At 38.5% G+C, this 22323-nt stretch overlaps 2 protein-coding genes across 2 annotated transcripts; one reads left to right on the top strand and one right to left on the bottom strand.

The window, feature by feature from the left end:
* Nucleotides 1-334: 334 nt before the first annotated feature.
* On the bottom strand, nt 335-1824 carry LOC115747442. Its single transcript, XM_030683618.2, has 2 exons — nt 1374-1824; nt 335-844 (listed from the first exon to the last, which is right to left on the bottom strand). Exons 1-2 carry the CDS (start codon nt 1633-1635, stop codon nt 627-629), a joined length of 480 nt encoding a protein of 159 aa, XP_030539478.1. The 5' UTR covers nt 1636-1824; the 3' UTR covers nt 335-626.
* An 11873-nt stretch (nt 1825-13697) lies between these two features.
* On the top strand, nt 13698-14253 carry LOC125315342. Its single transcript, XM_048279820.1, has 2 exons — nt 13698-13843; nt 13917-14253. Exons 1-2 carry the CDS (start codon nt 13737-13739, stop codon nt 14212-14214), a joined length of 405 nt encoding a protein of 134 aa, XP_048135777.1. The 5' UTR covers nt 13698-13736; the 3' UTR covers nt 14215-14253.
* The last annotated feature ends 8070 nt before the right edge of the window (nt 14254-22323 follow it).

The following is a 22323-nucleotide window of genomic DNA, read 5'->3' as shown; positions in this document are numbered from 1 at the left end:
GAAAAGTTGAAATACTTGATCAAATAAAAAAAATTCAAATGCTCAATTGTGAAACATGAAAAATTCATGTAATTGTGTTGTTAGTGCCCCTACATTTATTTAAATTCATGAAAAATTCATGTACACAATTTTTCAATAGTCCTAAAATTATGTGAGCTTAAAGCTCTAGATTGCATAAACGGATGGACAAAAAAAATACTTTTACCTTTCACGAAAATGTTCAGAGATAAATTGTTGTGACAATTGAAACATTTTTCATCGGCTAATTATTCTAAAAGATTATTTCAGGAAAATATTGTCCAAATCACTCATTTTCCACGAAACAAACGAAGCATTGGAAAACCCGGCTCTCGAACAACTATTTTTGACATTGTTACTTGATTACATGTATCTAATCATAAACTATATAATCACATAATAGTAAAGAAACCAACTTGGATACATTGCAATTTGCAACTATGTCCAAAGTCACTCAACTAACCAAAAAATAGTGGTAAGACACATTGGCCAGTCCAACAAACGCAGTGCAAATCTCTGAATCTTTTCACTTTCTCCTGGCGCTTGCATGACTGCGTCGTCGTCGGGAGTTCATGGATAATTTATATATACGTACGAGCCTTGAGCAATCACTGGACAGTTTGGGGGAGACCGACGTTGTCGGATCGAATAATTCTTCGGATCTCGGACCTAACCTTGTAGAGAACATGTCTCCAGCTTCCTCTGTTCTGGAGGCCACCAAGGACCCTGATTTCTTCCTCGTTCATCTCCAGATCTCGGGCGAAGACTGGCTTTCTCAAAGTGATCCAAGACCAACCTCGCTCCCACCATTTCCAGAGCGAATTGCCTGCGCCGTGTTCAAGTCCCGATTGAGACGTGTCAGTGCACTGCATCGACGCCATTGATAGTTATTTCTATGGAAGAAAAATATTCAGTTCGCCATGTTTTCATAGTTAATACAACATGGAAGTTACGGTCATCTCGGTACTGATGGATCACATCATTGGCTTCGCAACTTTGCTCGTATTCTCTATGACAGCGTGATGAGTTCTAACACACGACTGGCTAATTTCGCACAGGCTAACATGTGATAACCAGTCCAATCGAATCCTTCCTGTCTTTTCTTCAATCATATAAACATGTGAGCATTCCTACCATTCAATTCAACCGACGAATACTATACACGTGACCTGAAAATCTAGATCTCAGCTAACAGTTTCGTGATTGAGCAAAAATTGCTTGTGTTGTGTCGTTACCAGAGTCTCTGTATGTCTTTTGTGTCCAACTGGTGTCGTGGTTACAGTCCTCTGCTGAGCTACAACCCGAGAAAAGTTCGTTGTAATTGACAATGCTAAGAGGACTTAGTGGGACTTAACCTGCTTTGTCTCCAATGGAGGACATGGACTTGGATCTGCGGAATGGCCAGGAAGGAGTTGAAGGATAAGAAATGGGCTGAATCCTGAGAGAAAGGGAAGACATTATCCTCCTCCTTAAGCCACCACCGCTGCCGCCGCCAGCTTGCTCCTTTTGAGTGGTGGAGTGTGGCTGTGAGAGCGGAAGGTCATGATTGGTCTGGTTTGGGAGGATCCAAGGAATCATGGAGGTGCTCTTTCGGATGCTCTCGACTATGGAGCTCATTGTTGTGCCCCTACAAGAATGACAGAAAGTGACGAAAATGCAGAGAGAGAGAGAGGGAGAGAGTGGTGAAATGTAGTGTTCACAGCTTCAACCATCACAAGGCTGTTTTTAATGGTATGTGTGGGAGGTGGATGACCGGTGGGTGTGGGGTCAATGCAAGAATTCTTATTTTCATATGAAGGGCAGGAGGGCAAAATCTAAAAGTTCATCACATTATTTAATTTTGGACATTTTTTAAATCAAGGACTTTGCTTTATCAGATATCCAGTCTCTGTAATCTCTCATTTATACAGTAAGCAGGTTTGATAAAGTATACGAGCTCATTTTATAAGTTTTGCCAGCAAAGATCTCCTTCTAACGACGCAGACCAATTCGGCCAAACTAATTCATGTAAATAGAACTTGTGTTATCATTGTAATGTTGGATGCATGAAAGATCTACCTACAAAGATCATAGAATGAGCATTTATTTTGGACTATGCCTTTGCCATTGCTGTGTTTGGACACCATAGCCAACCTCATTATTTTCTTTTTGGAACATGTGAAGAACGTGGGCATATAATGAGAAGAGAGGTCCCATTCCTAGTCGGTTGTCAAGTGAGGATCACTCATGCTCACGTCCCTCTTGCATTCTAATTCCATGACTTGATGGAATCCGAATATTATGATCAGGGATATTCCGAGTTGTTAGGTAGCAAAGAGCTGGAGATGGTTTGTCAAAGAGCAGGAATCGGTGACAAGTTGATCGATTAATTTCCGAGTCCTTCAGTCAGTTAAAGAATCCCAAAGGTACAATCAACAATAGAAATGCACCGGAAATTGTTGTGAGACTATCAAAGGCGTCCGAGCTCCTTAGTGCTCTCGAGCCACCGAACATCAAGCTTGGTCAAGCTTGAATTGGGTATTGGATCTTGTTTATCTAGCAAAGTCGAGCTTGTAATGGTATAATGAATCCATCTCCGTCACATTACCACCCTATGAAAAATACGTGAGAAAGGTGCTAGTAGCCCTTTGATGTAATGTCCCCTTGTGGTTCTCTCTAATACCTTTTCTAATGGCATTTGCCAATGTTAATCTACCATAATCGGCTAAGATTGTTAAAGACTAAATGTGTCAAATGGGTGGGTCTAATTGAGTCCGGTTTAGGTATGATCGAATATGGTCTGACCCATATTACTCGTCTAACCCGTTTTGACCCATATTATCAAAACATACTAATATTCTAGGAAAACTTATACATCTCATTTGATCTATTTTAAGCTCTTGACATGTATATATTACATAGATAAAAACTACAAATCAAATTAAAAAAAAAAAAACAAGTTATACAATTAAAAAAATTAATAAAATAAATAAATAAAATGATATTACTTGAAGACATAATTGCTATCAATCACTTCAAGTTCCCCGAGTCCTCCATCTTCGTGCTCATTGACGCGTTGACCTTTTTGGCTTCCATCTCTCCTCCTATGAGAATTTGTTCATCTCCGTGTTCAATCGCTCCGCTCTGTCGGTGATGCTTCTTATAAATTGCTAATCACGCATTGACCGTCTACTTTCCAATGATTTCTTCTCTCTCTTCAACAATTTCTCATTGAGTTTGACATGGTATAGCACTCAATGTCGATCGATAGAATGCTTGTTGTAAGAAGATATGTGATAACCACTTCTAGTACGTGTCCAAATAAATGGCTCCTTACTGTTCTTCATCCCCGGGAATTCTTGAATACGAAGGTATGAAGTAGTTTGTCCGATTTTTTCGGCGCAAGGGACAGGTCGCTCAATGGCACTCGTTCATATGGGATTGTCATCTTGCTCCGTAGTATTCCTTCATTCTATGGCTTATTACCCTTAACGGACTACCCACCCAGGTCATCCTCCTTGCCTATCATCATATTGCGGAAGGTCTATGTGGTTTTTGTAATTATCACCCCGACTCTATTGACCATTTATTTTTTGGTTGTCGTATTACAAATGCCCTTGCTCTGTTTTGGTCGGCTAAGTGCAACTTTGCTTGGCATAATGCTTCTTGGCAAGACAACCTTAGGTGGGTGATGAAGCACTTTCGGGGCCACCTTTTTTTATCAATGCATTGTAAGATTCTCATTTGGCGCTCTTTGCCACGTGATTTGGACGGAACGGAATCACATCCTATTCCGTAACAAGCAACTTAATTTGACTGCCATCAAGGAACGTCTTCGGAAGGTGGTCAAGGATAAGGCTACCACCTACGGGCGTGTTGACGACATCCCTAGAAATCGAAGAATGTAGATTTCTTGGGGCATCTCCTCCGTGATTTTTGATTGATTTTTGGGAAGTTTTGTCCTTCCTGTTATCATTTTGGACCACTGTGCTTGGTATGCTTTATCTTGTACAGCTCCTTGCGTCACTCTTGTACAGGTTCTTGTATAGTCCCCACAGTTTGGTCTCGGTTGCTGGCCTCTCTGTGGCTCTTGTCTAGTTAGACATTTTCTATCCAAGCTGCCCTTACGCTTTTAGCGACACTCCGGTGGTGTGCGGCGGAGGTTTGTTTTGTAATTTGCGCTTTACTCAATATATATCTTACCTTTACAAAAAAAAAAAAAAAAGTAGTTTGTCCGACGATTAATCATGTCTTGTCTTAGTCCTGTGGCATAAGGATCGGAAAAGATTTGCAATTAGTCGAAATTACAAAAATAAATTCCTAAAAGATAATCAGTATCTGTTTTGACCAAGCAGAACATGAGAATGGCGTTCCATTGGTCGGTGGGCGGTGGTTGGGCGGTGGGGGTGGTCGGCGGTGGTGCAAGGGCGGTGGTAGCGATGGGCGGTGGTTGGCGGGTGGCGATTGGCGAGCAATGGACGAGGGCGCAGCTTAGAAGTGGTGGTGGTGGTTGGCGGCCCATGACCCAACCAAAGTACAATGTTGACTTAACTTTTTGATGGGTCGAAAATGTGGGAATGAGCTGTAAAATACGTGTATAAGTTATAATTGGCTAAATTAGAGGTTATGTCTTTTTAGGAGTCTTTCATTCCTCTTATATATATATATATGCTAAGTCTTCAACATCTTCTTCCTCTTCGTCCGTAATGTTTGCCCAATGGATACCAGGAAGGATACCATAGCAATCGTCCTCATTAGTGTTTCCACTATGCTGTGAAGTTGTTTGGCAATTTCTGGTGCCTTCTTAACCTTGAACAGCCTGTTTCATCATTTTCCAGAAGTCGTCTTCTGAAGATGCTCCTGCCAACTTTGAAACGGCTATTGATCAATCATGCAAAAATGAAGTGTTTGAAATATTTGTCGGTGTAGCCTTGGGTTTGGCCTGTCTTGACTGGATCTAGGCTTGAATAGCTTCAAATGAGCATTTGTCCCAGAAATTGAAACCATCCCACCATTTAGTCTGGAAACGTCTGGATAAAATCACAACTGTGGAGCCTAGGGCTCCAACTTGGTATTCAAAATCCCAGGCCATGACCCAGGAAATACGAAAAGTGGCTGAAAATAATAGAAAAGCTGGATACACTCTTTCAATAATCGTAGGTGTATAAGATGTCTTAAAAATTCGATAGGATTCAGAAACAGAAGGGGGAAGTATATCGGTAAGAGGGCCGAAATGGTCCCACCACCGTATGAACCAAGAGGGCAAGGTGGAGATGTCAAAATTTTCTTCAAAATAGAACAACCATGTATGTGTTCTATTAGGATTTTGTCTGAAGAAAGAGTTCCACCAGGTCCGTTGATAGTCAAAATAGGAAAAGGTTGGTCGGAAAGAAATGATTTCAATCAATTTTGTGTTGAACTTGACTGGCGTTTGAGGAGCAAAATCCCACTCAGAAGGGTGAATGACCCATGTTATTTTTGCAGTGGAATAGTTGATAATATTTGGATTTCGATTGTCGGCAAAATGTCTAAATTTTACGGACTCGGTTTGTGTCAAAATCCTTTCAAAATATTCAACTATTTTTAAATTGTCATGTGGAGTTAAAAATTGATTTTCTCCAAACATGTTTTTAGCAAAAATATATGGGTCACTGTGATAAAATCCTTTTTCAACTGTAAAAACTTTTTCCAAGTGTTTTGGGAAAAACTTGGATTTGTTCTTAACAGTTTTTTGAGGGGCTGGTGATGCCGGAAGAACCACCTCGCTCAAAAGATTTTTTGGTTTTAAAGGAGAGGGAGATTTTACCTCTTCCGGGATTACTACTTCGTATCCCAGTTGCTTAAAAAATTCTGGGGGGATCATAGCAAGTTTCTCAAAAGGTATAAGGGCTAAAGGTGAATCTCCCGAGCCTGTTGGTTTTAGAAATTTAGTCGTAGATGATTGTCCTGGACCAGAGGGTATTTTTGGCTGTGCCTGGGTCAAAAGTTTCTCTGAAGATTGGGTGGCTTCGAGCCAGCTTTGGATGGGGGTCATTTTTGCTGATATCATTTGGGTTTCCGGTGGGGGCGAGGCTTTGCCCTTGCTTTTGTCTTTTCGAGGGGGCATGGTGAAGGATTTTTTCCCTGTAAAAATTCTCGTGTGAGAAAGTCCGGTAGAGAGTTTGAATCACCATGTATAAATTCAATATCAAAATCAAAAACAGAAAGGATGGCTTGCCATCGTGCAAAAATCTGTTTTGAAGCAATGTTCAAAATGTCTTTCCGCAAGATGTCTTTTGCAGATTTACAATCAATCGTTAATAGAAATTTTTGGTTCAAAAGGTCACGTTGAAATTTACAAATGGAAAGAACGATTGCAAGAATTTCTTTTCCGACAGTGGAATAATTCTTCTGCGTATCATTGCAATGTTTAGAAATAAATTGCACAATTTGTTCTTTTCCAGGGTCATTCTTTTGTTTCAAAATACCTCCATATCCAATATTAGAGGTGTTTATTTCCACGATTTTAAAAGCAGAAGGGTCCGCAAGATGTAAACAAGGAATTTCTTTGACAAGTGTTTTAATCTTGCGAACCGTGTCAAAATGCAAATCAGTCCAAGGGGCTAGATTTTTCTTTAACCTTTGATGTAAAGGTTTGCAGATAATATTAATATTTGGGATAAAGTCAATAACATAATTTAAAGATCCAAGAAATCTTTGCAACCGAGTCTTGTCTCTAATTTCGCCTGGGAATTTATCAGCAAACCGAATAGACCGTTCAATTGGTACGATGGTGCCATGTTGAATGTAATGACCAAGAAAATGAATTCTGGTTTGAAAAATCAAAATCTTTGTCGGTGATAGAGCTAATCCATTTTGTTTAGCAATTTTCAAAAATTGATTGACATGTTTAAAATAGGAATCAATGTCAGAGGAGAATATTAAAACATCATCGATGTAAACAATGATGCAATTGGAGTATGGATTAAAAATGTCATTCATAATTCTCTGGAATTCAGAAGGTGCATTCTTTAAACCGAAAGGCATAACATTCCATTCAAATTGGTCAAAAGGTACAGTGAATGCCATTTTGTAATGGTCATTTTCAGAAATTTGAATTTGCCAAAATCCAGATTTCATGTCAAACTTAGAAAAAATTTTAGAATAGTATAATCTATTCAAAAGATCCTTTTTGTTCGGGATCGGATAACGAATCCATTTTAAAGCGGAATTCAAAGGTTTGTAGTTCACAACAAGTCTAGGTACTCCACGTTCTAATTCTGCATTTTTATTGACATAAAAAGCAGAACAACTCCATGGAGATTTGCTCTTTCGGATCAATCCTTTTTGTAAAAGATCTTAAATTTCCTTTTTACATAAAGTCAAAAGTTCAGAATTCATTTGCGAAGGTCTTGCCTTTGGGATATCTTTTTCAAAAAAATCAGGTTCATAAGGTAAATCAACAATATGTCGCTTCCTTTTCCAGAAAGCATTTGGAAGAGTTGAACAGACTTCCCTTTTCAATTTATTTTCTAAAAGAAGAATTTTCTGTTTTATATCGGGATGAACTATCCTTTGTTCAATCCTTTTATAATCCAGTTCTTCTTTTAAAAATAAAAGGTGAGATTCCTTATCTCAAATGAGACAATTAATCTCCTTGATAGACTGTTCCTGCAAAATATTTAAATTCCTTGTCTAAGGTTTAGAAATAAAATGAAAAGTAATTTTATTTCCCAAAATGTTTGTCTCAATTCCTTCCCGAGTCACCATGAAAGGTTGAATTAATGTTATGAAAGGCATACCTAGAATAACATTTTGTTTTAAGTCTTTTGCAAGTAAAAAGGAAGTGTTTAAAGAAATATTGTCTTTGATTATAAAAACTTCCGGAAGTTTGTATTTAATCTTTAAACGACCACCTGAAGCGATTTTCAAGGTTTCGGTGGTTTTGTCAAAATATTTGGTTGGGATTAATCCTTCACGAATGCGGTTTAAATCTGCACCAATGTCAAAAAGAGCTGTAGTGTTTAAAACAAAGTCATGGATTTTAATAGAAATATTAATTATCCATTTTTTTAAAGTTACTTCGGAGAGTAAGAGAAGAAAAGATGAAGGATCTGGTTCCTCGGGGCTTTCGGTTTCATTTTCTTTTCTTTTCAAAATTTATCTTCTGAATTTTAAAAATTCCCGATGTTGCTCAATTTGGTTGATTTTGAGAAAACGAATTTCCTTTTTTAATTCATTTATCTCAAATTGCAGATCATTGGAATTTGTTGGTCTTGAAAATTGTTTTTTACCTCTATTTAAAATGTCGATCGGATTATAAGGGTTATCAAAAGGTCTGGATGTAGAAACTTTGGTATTTTGAAAACGGTTCATGGCAATCTTGGAATCAGAAAGGTTTTCAATTTTATCCAAAATTTCTTCTTCATCCTTAGTCAAAACACAAATATCCTTTGAATCCTTTTCGGGGTTCTCGGATTCATCAATCTCCGAATCCAAAAAATTTGCAATTTCATCTATTTGGAGACCGTCGTCATTATCCTCCTGGTTCGAGAAATCGGAGGTCTCACTTTCGGAATCAATCATGGGTTGATTAACCGATTGAGGGTTTCCTCATCCAATTCCAACTCATTAATCTTCTTAAAAACTTTGCAAAACTTGTGGGTATGTCCCTTTTTACCGCAATTGAAACAAGTGAAATTGGAGAAATCCTTTTTCACAACTTGTTTTTTGGAATCAAAATTTTTCTTTTTAGAAAATGTTTTGGTTCTTTTGGTAAAGTTTTTCTTTTTCTTTTGTTTGATTTTCTCGGGTGGGCAATTTCCTTTGCACTTCGAGTTTCTTTTGGAAGAAAAGTCATAAGAAGGGTCATACTGTCTGCAAAAATCTCCTAGTCCTTTGTTACCAAGAGATTTTTCTTTTTTAAGTTGTTTACGCAACTTAATATTGTTACACATCTCATAACCAGTCTTAAAAACATAAGAAACAAGTTCGCCATAAGAAAGGATGTTAAAAGGTATTTCTTCGCCGAACTGCTCATGTATACGTTTTCGGACTTGGTTTTCGATAAGGATAGGAAGACCGGCAAGGAATTTCTCTTTCCGGAATGGTTGATTGCAATCTGGTCGGAGCAAAACACGTTGAAAGAATTCGTCTTTGTATTGTCGGAATTCACCTAAGGATCTACATTTTAAATTTGAAAGAAGATCATGGTTGTGATCACGAACAACAAAAGGGTCACCTATAAAATGCTGAGAAATTGAATAAATTAAAGTTGAAACAGCATCTTGGACCGCATGTCCTTCATTATCAAAAACAGTTTGACCGTCTTCTTCAGTCTTTACTGCATTTAAAATTTGATTTCTTTGGTTCTCGGTGAGATAATTATCCCACCATCCTTTTAAAGTTCTTGAAAATCCTGCTATAATCATAAAAGGAATTTGTTGATCCGTTGTGTCGGGAATGGTCTTGTAAGTTGTTGCAAGCATAACCATTTGGTTCAAAACTTGAATTAAATTTGCTTCAAAAACACTGTCAATATTCCATTCATAAATCGCGTCGATAGAATACTTATTCTGGAATCTAGTCGAAGATTCTTCCTTGACGAGATCCGGAGGAGTAGCGCGAGAATAGTAAAGTTTACGGGGCTCTTTCCAAGATATCCTGTTGATCCGAGGAGTATCTTCAGAATCCAGAGTAGAAATCTTTGGAGTATTAGAAATTTCAGAAATTTGATCACAGTCTAGAACGGCAACTTCTTTGGGACTAGAAATTGTTAAAGGTTTTTCAACCTTTGGTGTGCTCAAAACTGGTTGGAGAACAGGGAAGTCCACAGCCTTTTGCTTTCTTTCCTTTTCCCTTAAAAAGAAATTTTTTTTTCTTGGAGGGCTTCATAAAATTCTTTACTGAATTTTTTCGGCATTTCAAAATTCTTAAAAAGAGGTTGTTTTAAATTAAAAGAAGAAGAAGGGGTAGAAACAGGCTGGATAGGATTGGAAAATGAACGAGAAGAGATTGTTGAATCGAGAGTCGTTTCAATCCTATTCAATTGTTCTCCTATCGTGTGGATATGTTGATTTGCAAAATTATTTTGTTCAATAATTTTTTTGAATTCTTTTTCTGGTTTGAAATCCTTGTCATCGTCACAAGGTTTTTTGAAAGGTGCAAAGGGAATGGTCTGAGTTCTATAATCAATATTAATTTTTCTCAACGGGGGGTGATTTGATTCAATCTTGTGACCATCCTCTAATCTCCATTTAAAAATTTTATTGATGTTGAAAACTTCTCTTTGTTCAAGAAAATGGTTTTCAAACCAATCAAAGAAAAACATATGTTCTCCCAGTTGTCCTAGGAATTCATAATATTGGTCTTTGATTTGTTTGGCTTGTTTCTTAAACTTATCTAAAAACCATTTTCTAATTTCAGTATTATAATCAGAATTAAACTCTTTGTTTAAAAGAATTCGGTCTGGTTCAAAATCTCTAAAACGTGAAGATTGGGGTCTTCGTCTTGTTCCATCTGTGAAGGTGTGGGTTCGGGAGATCCCGGATCCCTTTGTTGGTAAACAGGTCTTGCAATTCCTGAACTTGTGTCGAGACCACTAATGTTTAAATCAGAATTTAAAGGAGGAGCACTTGGAGTTGAATGTCTTCGTGCTTGAGAAATGGAATCACCCTGGCTGCTTGTCGGAATAGTAATGACGGGAGGTAGATTTGGTCTCAAATCAACAGATCTTCGAGAAGAAGAACTAGAAAAAGAAGGTCTTGAAGAAATATGAGATGAGAAATCAAAAGATTGTCGTGGGAATTGGATGGTCACTCTTCCTTCAGGATGTTGGATAATATTTGTCAGATTTTCGTTTTGAATAATGGGACGCGGTATCGGGTTTTCGATTTCCCATTGTTACGGCAAAACAACGTCATTCCAAGAAATGGATTTCGGAATTATACAATTTGATTTTTTAATGTCGGTTGTCAAAAGAAGGGTTTCACCCTTAGGGGCTGAGTTTAAAGAGTGAATGTCAAAAGCAGAACTCATCGCTTTGTAGTGGACTTTGTAGATGAGGGAAAGTGGAATTGAACCACCATCTATCGCATAATTATGAGTTTTAATTTGCAAAACAAGTGACTTCAAAATGTTCTTATCATGTAAAGAAACAGAAAAATTAGGAAAACAATCAAAATGTATAGGTCCATTACACAAAGAAGTCTCAATTGTTGCCAAAATTGAATCTTCATAACGTAAGAGTCTGGAATCTCGCAAAACTAGTAAAATCGAGGTGTTCAATCCTTCTTTCAAAAGTGGCTTAATGCCAACCTGAACCATTCCAAAATGAAGGTAATTGTATTTTTGGGTATGTTTTTTAACAATCTTTATTCAAAAGGGGAATCAAAGAATAAGCAGAATTAAGAGGAATGTCGCGTTCCTCGGTTGTAATCACATAGTCGGAAGATTTAAAGATCTTTCGGAATGAGGATTGAGATTTAAAGATCTTTCGGAATGAGGATTGTTCATAAATCTGGTCATAACGGACTTTAGGTATTTTCCAGTTTTTAATTGATTTATTAAAGTCTTCAATAGTAATTTGTTCTCTATGCAAAGGTCCTTGAGTCTAAGAAACTTCAGATACTGAACTTGAAGAAGAAGAATTAGTACGTCTTAAGAGATTCATCTTATATAAACAATGTTTCCCAATCACTTGATCGGTTCCTCAAAATGCTGCTGACCAACGGTCTTACGCACCTCTGCTGGGACCACAGACATAGACATAAACCAGAGGTATCCCCTTTCAAGTGATCTTTCCAAAAAAACTTATATAAAACTTCACTCAAAAGCCACACTAATTATCCCTCTCACCTGGCTCTAATACCATAGGGGACTAAGATCGATAGACCGATCCACGGAACCCAAAGAACTCCTTCTCTGCTCTTCCTTTCCTTTCCTAACTTTTTGATATCTTCTCCTCCAACCACAGAGAAGAACTAACATCTTTTGCCTTCTAGAAACCCATTCTGAAGACATCATTGTGAGCTTCCCGGACGTTTTCCAGTAAGTAAACCCGGATCCTCCCCGATCTATTTGATTTTTCTACTTTCTACTCGGATCTACTCCAGATCTTTCTATTTTTGGAGTTTTTATGCAAAGATCTACGGATCTTTTCTTGTAATCTTTCAATTTTATGAAATACATTGTGAAGATTTCTCATTTCTAGCTTCATACCTGCAAACCGCAATAGGCTTTGCCTCCTACTTGTGGCGTTCCAAGCTGTGCCTTTTATATTCTGCAGTTTACTTTCTGCATTTTAATTATGTACTTAAATTTCTGAAAGAAACCCCAGAATCGGAAGGCCGTGCCTCCTCCTGGTGGTCCGCATTGCATACTCCTTTTGCATATTTCTGATCTAAACTGATTTAGATATTAAGTGAACAAAGTGTGGAGTTCGTTGGGAGGCCTCCCCTCGTCTTGATTAACTTCGGCGAGATTTGTTCTTAATATCTTGACCAGCGAGAAAGTCAGATCCCCTGACTCCCTTGCATATGTATGACCTTTTAATTTTGTTCATTTTTAATATCTGTATGCATGTTGCTATCATTTTGACTTGTATAAAATTAATTTGGGACCTTGTAACTTTTATTTATGGATTTAATGAATTTTTCCCTGTAGACCTTCCAATTGACATAACTCATTCTATCCATTTCCGACGTTATTAAGTAATCCTTTTATCTTGTTTTCTTCTACATACTTTCCGCATTCTCCTTTTCAATCTTAATTTGTATTCTATGCATCGGTCTATCGATCTTAGTCCCCTATGGATATATATATATATATATATATATATCGGTCATTATAACAGATATAGAGGAAAATATACATAATATTGAGGAATAGCCTTTTTTCTCTAAAATTCTCTGTGTTATCTAAAAATCGGTTGAAAAAGGGTTCATGTGGGTTCTATGTGTAACCCATTTTTGATCCATCAAATTTAACTTCAATTTTTTAGACCCGTTTTTACTGGATCCTCTAAAAGCTAACAACACATATAAAACAAATTTATACAAAATATGAGTAAAAAATGGGTCATGGATCCATATTGACACCTCTACGAAAGATCGAAAAAATGCAACACAAATGACAATCACAACCCAAATGAACGAACTAAAAAGCAAACGAATTGTTAACAACCATCACAATATGGATGTCACTATATTTATCAATCACCAAGAAAGCAAAATATGAGGGTAGGTAAAACAACAGCAAGTACTCGAGTTTCTTACGGGTAAATCATTCCATGGCGTTAGGAGGAAAAAAAAAAAAAACTCTAGTCATGAGGTTGGTGGATCTTGTCCATGGCGCCTCTCCATGGGTAGGGTAATATACCGCTTTATATTCCAGTGAGACAGTGGAGGTTTATAGGTGAAACAGAGAAGACGATGAATAGCTTCGTCGTCGTCCATCCAGCTATGGATTTATTGATGACGTGGAATGATAACTAATAGTTCCAAATTAACAGGGGCCAATTTGATACTTGAGTTAAAGCTGATGGTTTTTTAAAATTGATGATTTTTTACCAGACAAAAAAAGTTTGGGCCAGAATCGTATTAGACCTAAAGTGTGGTACTTTTTTTAAAAAAATTAGCCCTAATGTATATACCATGGTTCATCATATAAAAAGCTTTTTTTAGAGTTTTGGCTTATCATATAAAAAGCTCGATCACTGAAAATCACACGGCAGTTTTCTTCTCATCTTCAAAACAATAGCCATGGCCAATCTGCCCTCTCCTCCCGCTCTGCTTTTACAAGCCTCCGAATTGAGGAGCCAATGTCTTAAAGATTACAATAACCCGCGTCTCATAGCGACTGTTAACAGGTAGCAATTTCAATTGGCATTGCTATTTTTATTTATTCCAATTTCCCTTTTCTTTTTTTTTTTGCTTTCGTAGTGATATTTTTGAAGCGCGAAGATCCCCAGAGGTTTATAATGCCCGAAGAGCCATGGAGGATGCCATAGTTGCTTATACAAGACAAGCTTGTAGAGTCCTTGCAGAGGGCGCATTAGTCGTAAGTAGCATGGAGGAGATTGAAGCTCTGTTGGTGCTACTCATACGTGCTACACCACATGATCCGCTTCTAAGCGTGGTGATTAAGGGCCCCGTACCGCAGGGGAATGTGGTAGATCTCCTCGTAGCGCAAATGAGGGCCACTTTGGAGGGTGAAGGCATTGTGTTGCGGCATGGGTAAGATTGTTTCTCCACTGCTCTTTTTCGTTTTATTGCAACTTCTTTTTCTTCTCTCTTGACATTTTAATCTAATCTACTTGCAAGAACATCAACGATTTCCTAAAGCCTTTGGTGCAGGATGTGCAGCAGCGGGCCCCGGCGGAGCAGCAGGCTCCGGCTCAGCAGCCGGCCTCGACGGAGCAGCAGGCTCCGGCTCAGCAGCCGGCCTCGACGGAGCAGCAGGCTCCGGCTCAGCAGCCAGCTAGGGGGCAGACTTCACGGCGGCGGACCAAGCAGCGGCGTCTTTAGGAGACGAAAGAGAAGCAGTTGTGTTTGGTGTTTAGTAGGTGGGTGGGAATTAAGCGGAGGAGCTGTGGTTAATCTGTCTTGTTCTTTCAAATGAAAGGCTTGTGGATTGGACTAGGTTTCCTGACTATCCAGAAAATTTGTTATTTTGCGTGCGAAAATGTTTAACATGGAGCTTATGTTTTTTTTTTTTTTTGGGTCCAATCATGGAGCTTATGTTAAAATAGAGGAAGTTTGGTGATTGGCACTCATGAATGAACATTCTGCATCACAGGGCTATGATTTCAGATTTTGATGGCACCAAATGATATAGAAAAGCTTATACGGATAAAAAAGAGACATATCCCCTGTGTTGCACCGACACGACATGGGACACGACACACCAACACGCGATTTCTAAAAAAATAAAAAATTTCAACGTGCTAGGACACATTATATATTAAATATATATATTTTTATATATACATGTTAAATTATCATTTTTATAATTACACAAATAAATAAATAATAAAAAGATTCCTAAAATAAATTTACATAATAATTGATCCCAATCATTATTTAATCTATCCATTGGAAACTTCATTTTACACCTTTTATGCAAGTAGTATCCTATCCATGCCACAACAATCTCGTATTCAATGCACCGACTTTACTCCAACAACGCCAGGGTATCCACGCACCATCCATGTCCCACATCGGTGAACAAATAGAAAAAGAGAGAGGTTTATCCACGTGTCCGTGCAGCGCAGCATATCTCCCTATTGATCGTGCACTGATTTGCAAGTGCACTGATTTGCGCGCTGGCTTTATCCTACTTTCTTGTTAATTTTACATGCTTCTTATTCTCGATCATCATTCTCGATATGATCGTGTCAAATATGAGTTTTGCTCTCTATGGACATTTAACCTGTTTTCTCATCTGGTGCCGTATTTTAGATTCACTTTTGTACGTGTAATCAGTCTTCAAGGGAAGGTCAGATTGACAAAATAGTATTTTCCATACACACGGAAGGAAAGAAGTAAGATATCATCCATGATTCTTGATAAACTGATAAAATTTGTGCACTTGAGTTTAGTGCCACTTGTTTGTTGTTTCTCCGCACCCCATTTTACTGATATGCTCGTGTGGTTACGCTCTCATCGGAGAAGCTCATACGAGAGCCTGGTGGATTTGTTCATAGTAGAGGGCTTAAGGTTGTTCACATAAGGTAATTTATGAAGATTATTTAGATTTTCATCCTTTTTTTTAGTTGGATTCAATGAGGTTGTGCGGATATGCCAGTCTCTATTTTTACATGGGTCTTGATCAAGATGACGATGAACTGGAGGTACTAGAGATAATTTATCATTTTTGTCGGACCTGTACATTGGCTAGTGTGAGTACGAACTTCTCTATTCATGAAATAATAAGATGCTTGTGTTGAGTTCTTGATCTCACCACGATTTCTTTAACTCTTCACTGGTATGTGAGTTGGACTCGATGTTTATGGACTTCCATAAAGTCGGTTATGCTCGTTCAGTACAAGAGTTCGCATATTTATCTTTTCTTCGTATTGCTCTATTCGTGATAACTTATGATTTTGTAAAATATAGTTTGTCCCGTGTAGTTATCGGAGTCTCTCTATGTCTTTCGTGTCCAACCGTTTCGCGGTTGCGGTCCTGTGCCTAGCTATAACCCTGGAAAAGTTTGTTATAATTGAAAATGCTAAGAGGACTTAGTTGGACTTAACGTGCATGGACTTTGATCGGCGAAATGGCCAGGACGGAGCTGAAGAATAAGAAATGGGTTGAATCCTGAGAGAGAGAAGACATTATCCTCCTCCTTAAGCTGTCAATGCCCCCGCCGCTAGCTTCCTCCTCTTGAGTGGTGGAGTGTGGTTGTAAGAGCGGAAGGTCATGATTGGTTTGGTTCGGAGGATCCTAAGAATCATGTATTAGCATGTAATTATATGAATACTGGGGTATTTCTATAATTGTGTTTATTTATACCTTTATTGTAATTAGTCACTCATATAAATACACATTATACAACCCTAGTTTGGGTTGAGTCACTATAAACACTCTGTCGTTATTTCCCTCTAACTCTAAACATCAACATGGTATCAAAGCGGGAAAATGCATCGGGTTCTTCAACATCTTTGTCCCAAATCAACACTTCTTTTGCTCCAATCTCTGCCTCAACAATGTTAAATACGTTTGCAAATTTTTCTTCTTCTCTACCATCTTTTTGGCCATCATCTTCTCTTTCAGTTAATCCCAATTTCCCGTCATCTCTCAATAATGTGCCGTCCACCTTCACCTCTTCTTCTCCTTTCTCTCTTGCTCCGATCTTCGCTCTTGCTCAAATTATCGTCGTGCAATCAGCCTCGCTATCTTTTGTTCTTCCCAACATCACTAATCTTGTCTCCATCAAACTTTACGCAGACAATTATCTTTTGTGAAAATCTCGGTTTGAACCGATTTTGATTTGCAATGATCTGTTGGGATATGTGAATGGATCTTTTCCGTGTCCGTAGAGGTTTATCAATGATCGAATGGTACTTGTGGTATCCAATCCCTCTTATTCTATTTGGATCAAGACGGATCAATGCGTTCGCGAGTTGATTAACTCAACTCTCACAATTGAGATTTTTCGTGAAGTTCATGATCTTCGGACATCTCGGGAGATTTGGCTCGCTCTAGGGCGACGCTTTCCTGATCGATGGACGGCCAAGGAAATTGAATTAAAGCTTGATTTTCAGAATGCCGTTAAGAAAAACCAATCGGTCAATATCCGATTATCTTCAACATCTGAAGTTAATTGTAGATTCTCTCACCCCAATCAATTGCTCCGTCTCTAATGAGGACTTGGTGATTCAAGCCCTCAATGGGCTTTCCATCAGAGTGTGATCCATTTGTCACAATGATCATCAATGCCGTGCTATTCTTTCATTTAGCAATTTGCGGTCATGCCTCCTCATACGGGAAGAACGATTTCTTCGGAAATCAAATGCCTCATCTTCATTTGATATTCATCATGCTTTAATCGGTCATGCCTCTTCATCAAATCCATCATTTTGAGGGAATCGTGGTGGACGTAATTTTAGGGGTCGAAGATCCGGTCAAGGACAAGGTGGACGGTTCTCGCCTGATCAATTGGTTTGCAAAGCCTCCAATGATCGATTTGATTTACTGTCATTCTCTGTCCCTTATGCTAATCGGTCATCCTCTTCCTCTAGTCGGCCTCGTGGCGGTTCGAAGCTCTATGTTCCCCCATTTACCTAGGGAGGTATTCTTGGATCTAGGCCTAATCTTTCTTATCAAATCAGTAATGGAGTCGGGCACACTGTGCTACAATGTCGATAAAGATTTAACCATGCATTCATTGCAACCGATCCATCGGACTCTTTCTCAGCTCTCTTGGTTGGTGAGACTTTTGATCCAATGTGGTGTCTTGACAATGGAGAGTCGGCACACATGACTAGTGACATCGGTAAAATTCTAAATCCTAGACCCTTTTATGATTTGATAAAAGGTTTCAGTTGGTGATGGTCATTTATTGCCTATTACGCAAGTCCATAAAGCCTTTTTACATATTGATTCTCGATCTTTGCTGTTATCGTCTGTCTATCATGTCCCTAATCTTGCTCGTGATCTTATCTCGGTCACTCAACTTTACCGTAAAAATTCATGTACTATTGATTTTAATGGTTCATCATTTTCTTTGAAAGACCAACGAACCGGGAAAGTTCTCCTTCAAGCTGATTCTTCTCATGGTCTTTATCCGATTTCCAATTCATTGGTGTCATCATACTTGCATCCTATAGTGGCTTCTTCTACTTCACTCACTCTACGGCATGCTCATCTTGGTTATTCAAATAAACAAGTTTTGAGTCGTATTTGCAATTCTAGTTCTAGGTCAGTATCATGTGAGTCCTGTCTTATGGTCAAATCTCATCGATTACCTTTTGAGTCCGTTAGTCATCATGATTCTTTTCCTTTAGTTGTAATTTATTCTGATGTACGGACGAGTCCCATTTTATCCAATTCTGGTTTTAAATAATTTGTATTATTCGTTGATGATTACTCTCGGTTCACTTGGATTTTTCCGATGAAAAATAAATCTGAAGTGCCTACTCACTTTCATCGCTTCCGTTGTTTTATCGAAAATCAGTGCAATGGCAAGATTAAATTCCTACAAACTGATGGGGGAGATGAATATACCAATAATTCATTCCAAACATATTTACGTGAAAATGGTATTATTCAACGCTTTTCTTGTCCGGACACCCCATCTCAAAATGATTTGTCGGAACGCAAAATCAGGTTTTTATTTGAAATGTCTCGAACCTTATTAATCCATGCTCATATGCCTCCTTCATATTGGGTCGATGCTCTTCTCATTGCAGTTTACACTATTAATCGGCTTCTCACTCCTATCTTATCTGATATTTTCCCTTTTCATTGTTTATTTGGGTTCCAGTTTGATTATTCATTCTTTCGAATTTTTGGTTATGCTTGTTATCCTTTTCTTCCGTCCCGTGTCTCCCATAAACTTGCACCTCATTCTATGTCATGTCTATTTCTTGGATATGCGTCGAATCACAAAGGCTATCGCTGCCTTGATCAATTAAGTGGTCGAGTTTTTTTCAGTCGTCATGTTCGGTTTGATGAGGAGAATTTTCCATTTTCACAAAGTTCTTCAACTCTTAGTTCCATAAAAAATTCTTCCAATTCAATTCCTTCACTTATTTTTTCCTCCAATCAATCTATTCTTCCTTCTACCTCCTTTGAGCATCAAGCTCCTCCTCCGACACTCTCAACTTCTCTAGCCCAACCTCATAATATACCTCTATCTTCCTCTCGACCTATCCAATCTAGTTCCAATTGTTTTTCACCTCCACTGACCCTCCTTCCTAACCCGCTCACTGTGTCCTAACCTAACTCTGCTTTTAACTAGATTCCTCTTACACCAGATTTACAAATCCTCTCTACATCTTTATCTAGCTCCTCCACTTTTGTATCTTCTCTTCCCTCTCATCCTATGCAAACTTATGCTAAATCTAGAATATCTAAACCTAGAAATTTTTTTAATCTCTCTAATTCTTTACATCAGATTCACAAATCCTCTCTATATCTCTATCTAGCTCCTCCACTTCTGTATCTTCTCTTCCCACTCATCCTATGCAAACTAGTGCTAAATCTGGAATATCTAAACCCATAAAAAATTTTAATCTCTCTAATTCTTTTCATGAAGAGACACCGACTTGCTATTCTAAGGCCATTCTTGACTCATGTTGGAAAGCGGCCATGGCAGATGAATTTAGTGCCTTGGTCCCTAATCACACGTGGGATCTTGTACCATCGGACCCTTTTAAGAACGTAATCGGTTGTAAATGGGTTTTTAAGATTAAGGAAAAACCCGATGAAACTATCGAACGCTTCAAAGCTCATGTAGTTGCACAAAGATTTAAGCAACAGCCAGGATTGGATTATGAGGAGACTTTTAGTCATGTCATTAAACCAGCTACAATTCGAGTTGTTCTCTCTATTGCTATTGCATCGGGATGGGCCGTATGTCAACTTGATGTCAAGAATGCCTTCTTGCACGGCATTCTTTGCGAGGAAGTTTACATGCGCCAACCTCCGGGTTTCTCTAATATTGAATATCCGAATCATGTGTGCCGTCTTGGAAAAGCTATTTATGATTTAAAGCAAGCTCCACGTGCATGGTTTATTCACTTCAACAATTTTTTATTATAATTGGGTTTCATGGTGAGTAAGGTCGATCCCTCGTCATTTGTCTATATTTCTTCTCGGGGTCGTCTATATCTTTTGCTGTATGTTGACGATATCCTTGTTACTAGTGATACTCATCATTTATTACAGTCTTTGATTACTCGATTCTCACAAGAATTTGTTATGAAGGATCTTCGACCATTTCACTATTTTCTTAGCATTGAGGCTCATCAACGATCTAATGGTACGCTTCTATTTCAAGCTAAGTATGTTGATAGCCTTTTGTGCAAGTTTGACCTTGTTAAGGTAAAGCTTGTATCTACTCCCTTGGCATCGAAGACTCTATTGTCTATTGATAATGGTAACCTTATTGCCTCTCCAACGCTATATTGACGGATAGTTGGTGCTTTACAGTATGTGTCCATGGCTAGACTCGATATTAGTTTTGCTGTGAACTTGTTAGCCAATTCATGCATCAACCTAGATTGCCTCATCTGTAAGCCGTCAAGCGTATATACCGGTATTTAGCTGGTACATCCACCCATGGATTACTCATTGAGCGGTGTTCTCCCACTTCATTAACAGCTTATGCGGATGCAAACCGGGCTAGGTGTTACGATACTCGACGTTCCACATCAGGTTTTTGTGTATTTCTAGGCACTAATCTTGTTTCATGGAGTGCCAAGAAGCAACCCAATGTGGCTCGTTCTAGCATATAGGCTGAATATCGTGCTGTCGCTCATTGTGTTGCGAAGACCATTTGGATTCGGCATTTACTTCGTGAGCTTGAAGTACCACTTTCTACTCCTCTCACTGTCTATTGTGACAACATCTCTGCCACATATCTTGCACTCAATCCTGTATTTCACGTTCGCACCAAACACATTGAGTTGGATTTTCACTTTGTTCGAGAACGGGTTGCTTTCGGTGATCTACGTGTTTGCTACGTGCCTATTGTAGATCAACTGGCAAACATATTTACAAAGGGGTTACCTAGTCCGTGTTACGCGCTATTGAGATCCAATCTCTCGGTTGTTACACCTACTTCGGATTGAAGGGGAATATTAGCGTGTAATTATATGTATATTGGAGTATTTCTGTAATTGTGTTTATTTATACCCTCATTGTAATTAGTCACTCATATAAATACACATTATACAGCCCTAGTTTGGGTTGAGTCACCATAAACACCATGTCATTATTTCTCTCTGACTCTAAACATCAACATCATGGAGGTGCTCTTTCGGATGCTCTCGACTATGGAACTCATTGTTGTGCCCCTACAAGAGAGAGAGAATGGTGAAATGTAGTGTTCGCAGCTTTACCCATCACAAGGCTGTTTTTATTGGCATATGTGGGAGGTGGATGACCGATTGGTATGGAGTCAATATAAGAATCCTTATTTACTTGGAGGCTAAAAGTTCATCACATTGTTTTATTTTAGACATCTTTTTCATTAAGGACTTTATTTTATCGGATATCCAGTATATGTGATTTATCATTTATACAGAAAGCAGGTCTTGATGAGATATACAAGCTCATTTTATTGGTTTTGCCTATAAAAATCTCTTTCTAACCATGTACACCCATTAGGCCAAACCGATTCGTGTAAATAGAACTCGTGTTAGTACTCAGTGTAATGTTGGATGCATGAAAGATCTACCTACAAAGGTCATGGATGAAGCATCTCTTTTGGACATTGCCTTTGCCATTGCCATGTGTTTGCTCTTTGGACACCACGGCCAACCTCATTATTTGTCTTTTCGGAACATGTGAAGAAGATAATGAGAAAAGAGGTCCCATTCCTAGTCGGTTGTGGAGTGTGGATCACCCATGCTCACCTCCCTCGCGTTCTCTAATTCAATGACTTGGTGGAATCCCAATACTACAACGATGAGGGATATTCCAAGTTGTTAGGTAACGAAGAGCCAAAGGTGGTTTGTCCGAGAGCAAGAGTCGGCGATGAGTTGATAGATCAATTTTTGAGTCCTTCGATCAATAGAAATGCGTCGTAAATTGCTCTGAGATAGTGATGGCACCCGAGTGATGTAGTGCTCTTGAGCCACAAAAGATCAAGCTCGGTCAAGCTTGAATTGGGTACTGGATC

Source organism: Rhodamnia argentea, chromosome 5, assembly GCF_020921035.1.
Source record: "Rhodamnia argentea isolate NSW1041297 chromosome 5, ASM2092103v1, whole genome shotgun sequence".
NCBI lineage: Eukaryota > Viridiplantae > Streptophyta > Magnoliopsida > Myrtales > Myrtaceae > Rhodamnia > Rhodamnia argentea.
The sequence above is the reverse complement of the archived record's forward strand: the minus strand, read 5'-3'. Positions and strand labels throughout refer to the sequence as shown.

Bases quoted from the DNA above. Each gene is read 5' to 3' on its own strand.
- LOC125315342 (XM_048279820.1), top strand. From the start codon at position 13,737: ATGGCCAATCTGCCCTCTCCTCCCGCTCTGCTTTTACAAGCCTCCGAA. The intron at 13,844-13,916 runs GTAGCAATTTCA...TTGCTTTCGTAG, and splicing joins CTCATAGCGACTGTTAACAG to TGATATTTTTGAAGCGCGAA.
- LOC115747442 (XM_030683618.2), bottom strand. From the start codon at position 1,635: ATGAGCTCCATAGTCGAGAGCATCCGAAAGAGCACCTCCATGATTCCT. The intron at 845-1,373 runs GTTAAGTCCCAC...AACACGGCGCAG, and splicing joins CTCCATTGGAGACAAAGCAG to GCAATTCGCTCTGGAAATGG.